The 6,098-nt window shown below is 40.7% G+C and overlaps 1 protein-coding gene across 1 annotated transcript; it reads left to right on the forward strand.

Annotated features, from left to right (window-relative positions):
* Positions 1 to 29: 29 nt before the first annotated feature.
* Positions 30 to 5,821, forward strand: ndufa8 (NADH:ubiquinone oxidoreductase subunit A8). The gene is made up of 4 exons (XM_084572301.1): positions 30 to 243; positions 1,741 to 1,904; positions 4,297 to 4,462; positions 5,349 to 5,821. Exons 1-4 carry the CDS (start codon positions 193 to 195, stop codon positions 5,484 to 5,486), a joined length of 519 nt encoding a protein of 172 aa, XP_084428427.1. The 5' UTR covers positions 30 to 192; the 3' UTR covers positions 5,487 to 5,821.
* The last annotated feature ends 277 nt before the right edge of the window (positions 5,822 to 6,098 follow it).

Here is a 6,098-nt window from a genome sequence, read left to right on the forward strand (position 1 = left end):
CATCTCCCTGGTAGCGCAGGCTCTCGGTCGCGTCATCAGAACGCGCCTCTCTGGTGACAGAAGCAGCAGGCGCAGTAAACTGACCTTCTTCGCGGCCTCGTCGCTCGTCCTGGAACCAGACGAGGACCTTGAATGTTTTTTGCAAGGGGTGTTTGATTTTCTGCGTTTGTTTTGTTGTGCGGACACGCAGCCATGCCCGGAACTGCGGAAATCCCCACACTGGAGGAGCTGAAAGTGGACGAGGTAAGCAGCGGTTATTGTTTAGCTTGAATGTAAAACATACCAAGATAGGACATGCTAGCTAGCTAACAAGCTAACCGGCTAGTTGCTGTATATAAATGTTAACTTTGTTCATTGACTTTATTTGCGCTCACATTCGTGAAGGTTATTTACACAAACAGCATGGATAATATATTTGCAGATGTTATATTTCTGCTCGCACGTTAAGCTGGTGGATATTTTCTTTTCTTTATTATAGCCATAACTGAACAACGTTACCTTGTAATAGTTACAAGGTCTAAAGCAAACTCTGTTCCCGTTACCTCCAAGGTTTACCTCTGTGAGGGCAAACACTCTGACCGGGTAATGTTAGCGGCGTTATTTGGCACAATGAACTTGTCCTTGGAAGTCAGGTGTCAACAGCCTGTGTCCAGCACAAACATGGAGACAACAACTCTCCAATAAAGGAAACGCAGATCCAAGTTCAACTTAAATGTAGTTGTCTGGTTTGTATTCTTAGATGTACAGTGTAATGCAAAGGGCTTTTACGTCCCCACGACCATTTCTTACAATGCGTTATTATGCTGTATTGTACTTAGGGTCGTTGTTATTTTTCCAAAGACCTCACAAAATGTTTAATTTTCTTTTAATTAAGTTCATAATATAGTTAACATGAACAATTGCTTATTATGATTAGTGATGTCAGTAAGAAAATGTATTCTGTAAAACGTTTCCATAATTTATGCAGTGAAAGGACAATAAATGCACCTGGCAACACACCTGGAGATATTGCAGTGAAAAAAATAAATAATCGTTGTCTTCCAGAAGATGGCACAGGACTCACTGCTGCCTCATAAACTATTTGTCATTATTTTAAAGTACAGAAGTTGTACAAGTTAAGTAAACAAGACACAGCTTGTGGGGCCAAACGGCATGTTAGAATGTGCACGATAAGATAAGCTCTACCTTTATTGATCCCCCATAAGGGAAATTTGAAAGTGACACAGCAGAAGTAGAATAGAGAAACAATAAAAAATACAGGAATATGAATAAATACATGTGCTGTGAAGAATAAAAGAAATGTCCTTCATTAATGTGTGTAAACGTATCTGTATTTGTACATATGCAGAACCTGTGGCGTTTGTATACACTAGATACGAACGTGCAATATCTGTATACAAGTAAATATGATAAATATTAAGTGAATTATCTACAGTAACTTGTCTAATATCTGTTGGTAGAGTAGGAGATAGCCTTGCAGTTTCTCGGTGTTCCCAGTTATGCATCACAAACACACACTGATTCTTTCTCTGTACTACTTGCATGAATATTTCATGCAAGTAATTGTCACTTATGGTTTTTGTTCTGTGATACATAAACAAGAGTCATGACAAGAAAACATGAACTGCACACTGCAAAATGAAATGGTTATTTCTTAGTGTATCTGTTTAATAATTGGTATGTTTTTTGTCAGGTCTAATTGTTTCCCATCTCGCTCTCTCTCTCTCTTCTTCTGTCCAGGTAAAAGTGTCATCTGCAGTACTGAAGGCTGCTGCCCACCATTATGGCTTCCAGTGTGACAAGCCCAACAAGGAGTTCATGCTCTGCCGCTGGGAGGAGAAGGACCCCAGGAAATGTCTAGATGAAGGGAGGAAAGTCAATGAGTGTGCACTAAACTTTTTCAGGTAGCTCACTTTTTCATATTCTTGGCACCAAGTACGCTTTTTGTGAACAAACACAATGCCTGAGTTTTTGTTATGAGTTTTTTTTTTTAAAAAACAGAAGATCATGCAGAAACATGAATTAAAGTCTATAATGCATTGTTAAGCTCTTTGAATGGATGTTATTAAACAGTGTGCAATGTACTTTCTCATTTTAAAGAATATAATCTTTCCCGTGTGCCATTCCCTTGAGCATGAAAAAGATCAGTTGTCATGATATTTGACAGAAAATGCAATAGTGATTAGGCTGAATAATTACATTTTTGAAGAATAAATGCCAAAAAAAAGAATCAATCTGCAAAACTGAATCATGTTCTTGTGGTCAGAGGGTGATTGAAGATGTGGTTAAATTCTGGAGCCAACAGCGAGTTGCAGAGTCCATATAAAGCTTTGGTTCATAAGTTTGCGGTCAAGAATTTTGTTATTTAACCCTAACTTATTGTAGAATTTGTAACTTAAAACAAAGTTTGCAAGAGTAAACTACAAAGTGATGAAATTAAGTTTCTGTGCACAATCTGGGCTGGAGGTGAAGAAGTAATTGGATGATTCTGGTCCAAACACAGGGAAGATGTTTATTATGCAGTCATCTCCGTGCATTTCCACAAATGCATGTGTTGAATGGTCTGAGGTATGAATGGAGAAAATTTAAAGTTGGACTGAATTTGTCTGCAAGGTATTTAAGAACACATGCAGTAGACTATACATCTGACTTTTGTGTGGAACAGTAAACTGCATCTCTTTTAGTTTATGTTTGGTGCCTTGACCAACCTGACCAAACTTCTGCTGCCAGATACCTGAAGAGTTAAAAAACATGCAACTGATTTATGTTGACTAAAAAATTATGTTGAGAACACTTTTGTCATTTTACTTTCTTAAGTAGAATGAAGGGCTGTTAGTTTTACAACTTGAACAAGTCGTCCGTGAAGCCTATTGTGTCCACGGAACTTTGCTGAAGTGGTCTGGCGTTTTTCACTTTAAGTGCTGTGTCTGTGTTTACTGAAAGTTTTAGGGTGAACTTTCCTTGTGTCCTGAGACCCTCTGCAGTAACTAAGGTGCTTTTGTGTGGTTTTGGTTCCCTAAACAAACACATGACCTCTAGAGAAGTACCTGCAATTATTATAATAAGGGCAGATTTGAGAAAAAGTTGTAATTGCACCAGAGGAATGGTCTGATTCTTGGGTAGTTCTGGCCACTGCCATCTACCTTCTGGAGTGTTCACACAGTTCCTGTACCTGCCCCGTACCTATCTATGAGTGGAAACCGTCTAGTCTTTAGCCAGGTCGCCAGAATGTAATGAAAGTTTCTTAACCTATGTCCAAATACTGAATCTTTAACTCTTATGTTATAAATTATTTTAATAATCCCTCAGTTTTCATTCCCTGAACCATATGTTTTTAAATACACTGCTCAAAGCATCAAGTCAGTTAAACTTCTGGGATATTGATCTGGTCAGTTAATTAGCAGAGGGGATTGTAAATCAGTTTCAGCTGCGTTGGTGTTTGATGAAATCAACAACAGGTGCGCTAGAGGGGCAACAATGAGATGACCCCCAAAACAGAAATGGTTTTACAAGTGGAGGGCACTGACACTTTTTCCCTCCTCATCTTTTCTGACTGTTTTTTTGCTAGTTTTTCATTTGGCTAGGGTCAGTGTCATTACTGGTGACATGAGGCAATACCTGGACCTTACAGAGGTTGCACAGGCAGTTCAACTCTTCCAGGATGGGACATCAATATGTGCCATAGCCAGAAGGTTCGCTGTGTCTCCCAGCGCAGTCTCAAGAGCATGGAGGAGATTCCAGGAGACAGGCAGTTACTCTAGGAGAGCTGGACAAGGCCGTAGAAGGTTCTCAAACTTTCAGCAGGACCGGTATCTGCTTTTTTGTACAAGAACCTAACAAACAAACAATCAGAAATAGACTTCATGAGGTTGGCCTGAGGGCCTGACGTCTTCGAGTGGTCCCTGTGCTCACTGCCTTGCACCATGGAGCTTGATTGGCATTTGCCATTGAACACCAGAATTTGCAGGTGTGCTATTCACAAATGAGAGCACGTTCACCCTGAGCACATGTGACATATGTGAAAGGGTCTGGAGAAGTCGTGGAGAACCTTATGCTGCCTGTAACATCGTTCAGCATGACAGGTTCGGTGGTGGGTCAGTATTTCCCTGGTCCAGTCCATATCAGTATAGATATCAAACGTGATTTGTTTTCCCATTGATGTGTTCCCTTAATTCTTTTTGTGCAGTGTATATTATTTTGTATTGAAGAGTTCCAGATGTGTGTTCTGGCATATTTTAATCCCACACTTGCATATTTGACTTTGATTCATATGTCTTTCTGCACTCTGCCTTCTAGGCAAATCAAGGGGAACTGTGCCGAGTCCTTCACCGAGTACTGGACCTGCCTGGATTTTTCTGGTTTGGAAGAACTGCGTCGCTGCCGTAAGCAGCAGCATACCTTCGACAACTGCGTACTTGATAAACTCGGATGGGAGAGGCCTGAATTGGGAGAGCTGTCGAAGGTGAGACTTGTGAGGGATTGACTGTGCATTTAAAATGTAAGCAGCCCGCTTGATGGGCTCTATTCTTGCTGATTGTGGGCTGTTAGCAAGAGACTCTGATTGCATCTGCGTAGTGGCCTCATTCAGCTGCAGTTTAGAGCAGAAAAAAATCATGAACGTTGTGCTGCTTTGGTTTTTCTTTCCATTAAACTACTTTTAACTCTGGCATAACTCTGGTAAGCTGTAATTAGGTATCAGCAATCAAAACAGGACCGAAATCGGATCATAACAGTTGGTTTTTGGACATTTTATTTATGTAGTTTTTAAAAATGCACTTGCACAAACCCAGGAATCTGTGTAACGCTGTAATCAACTTTCTGGCCATTTTGCACTGGTCAGACAGAGCTACTGTTTCTGGGATCAAAACACCTGAGCAGTGACATGACCTCACATTACCCCTGAAAAGTGTCCAGGTTTCTTTTTACACTGGTTGGGTTTTTAGATGAATTTTAAATGATGATAGTAAACTAAAATTTGTTCAGAAAGCTTATTAAGTTGATAAGTGAGTGGCCTAATTTGTCTGGACTATATCCAGACTTGGGAGAAAAGCAAGAGAACAGCAGGATCGGAGGTAGAGACTAAAGTAGCCAAACTAAAAGGGTAAAGAGGGAACAAAACAGGGGAGAGGGTGGTGGGGAAAGAGATGAGAGAAGAGCTGGAACAGCCAGAAGATATGCATGGTTTTATACTAGGGCTGCACTTAAGAATTTAGTTTGTTTAATCTGGCCAAAAGTCCAAAAAGGTTCACATTTGTGAATTATTTCAAGAAAACCTTTTCTACACAACTACATTTGTACCTCAACATCTTTGCATGGCAGTGATACTTCGTGATCCGTTTCTTTAACAGGTGACCAAAGTGGCTACCACGCGGCCATTTCCAGAGAACCCCTACCACTCTAGACCACGTCCTGAACCCAATCCTGTCATCGAGGGCAAATTGGAGCCTTCCAAACATGGCAGCAGGTTATTCTTCTGGAGCTCGTGAGGCAGCTCCTGAAGAAACAGTCACCCTCCAAAACCATGAGCTCTGTCCAAAAACAGCTAGACGTTTAGTGATCATTCATACATCCATGATACCTAAAGGACACTGATGTGAGGTCAGAGGGCTGTATTTGGACAGGGTTCATGCCCTAACGGTATTTTCAGCAGCGACACCTCCAACATTGTCAAACTGTTTGATAAAGGAAAGATGGATGGATAATTGTGTGAACTCCTTGAATCCATACAGCTTTCTGGCTACTTCTGTAAATGTAACAACTGATCAAAACAATGTGTTATTGTTGTTGTCAGATAATAAAGAGATAAATTATAATACTTGAATTTCCTGTGTTTTTTTTTTTCTTTTTTCCAAGTTCATGAAAGACTGCAGCATGACAGGATTAAAAGTTTTAAACACATAGCATTTAGAGCCATAGTTGTACATCTGTGTTTTGTCAGACTGATGCAGGCTGAGGTTGGAGGTCAGAGTTCAGGGTCACTACCTGCAGCCAGAGAGAGGACTGCTTCTGCTTCCTCCTTTTCTCTTGGCCCGCTTCCTGCCTCTGACCTGGACTGGAAGAAGACCAGAGGAGTCATTTTCAGAGATGCACGGTAAAGT

This window comes from Chelon labrosus (assembly GCF_963514085.1).
Source record: "Chelon labrosus genome assembly, chromosome: 22".
Lineage (NCBI taxonomy): Eukaryota > Metazoa > Chordata > Actinopteri > Mugiliformes > Mugilidae > Chelon > Chelon labrosus.

Excerpts from the sequence above, each read along its gene's own strand:
- ndufa8 (XM_084572301.1), top strand. The coding sequence starts at position 193 with ATGCCCGGAACTGCGGAAATCCCCACACTGGAGGAGCTGAAAGTGGAC. Across the intron at positions 1,905-4,296 it reads TGTGCACTAAACTTTTTCAG|GCAAATCAAGGGGAACTGTG; the intron begins GTAGCTCACTTT and ends TCTGCCTTCTAG. Across the intron at positions 4,463-5,348 it reads AATTGGGAGAGCTGTCGAAG|GTGACCAAAGTGGCTACCAC; the intron begins GTGAGACTTGTG and ends TTTCTTTAACAG.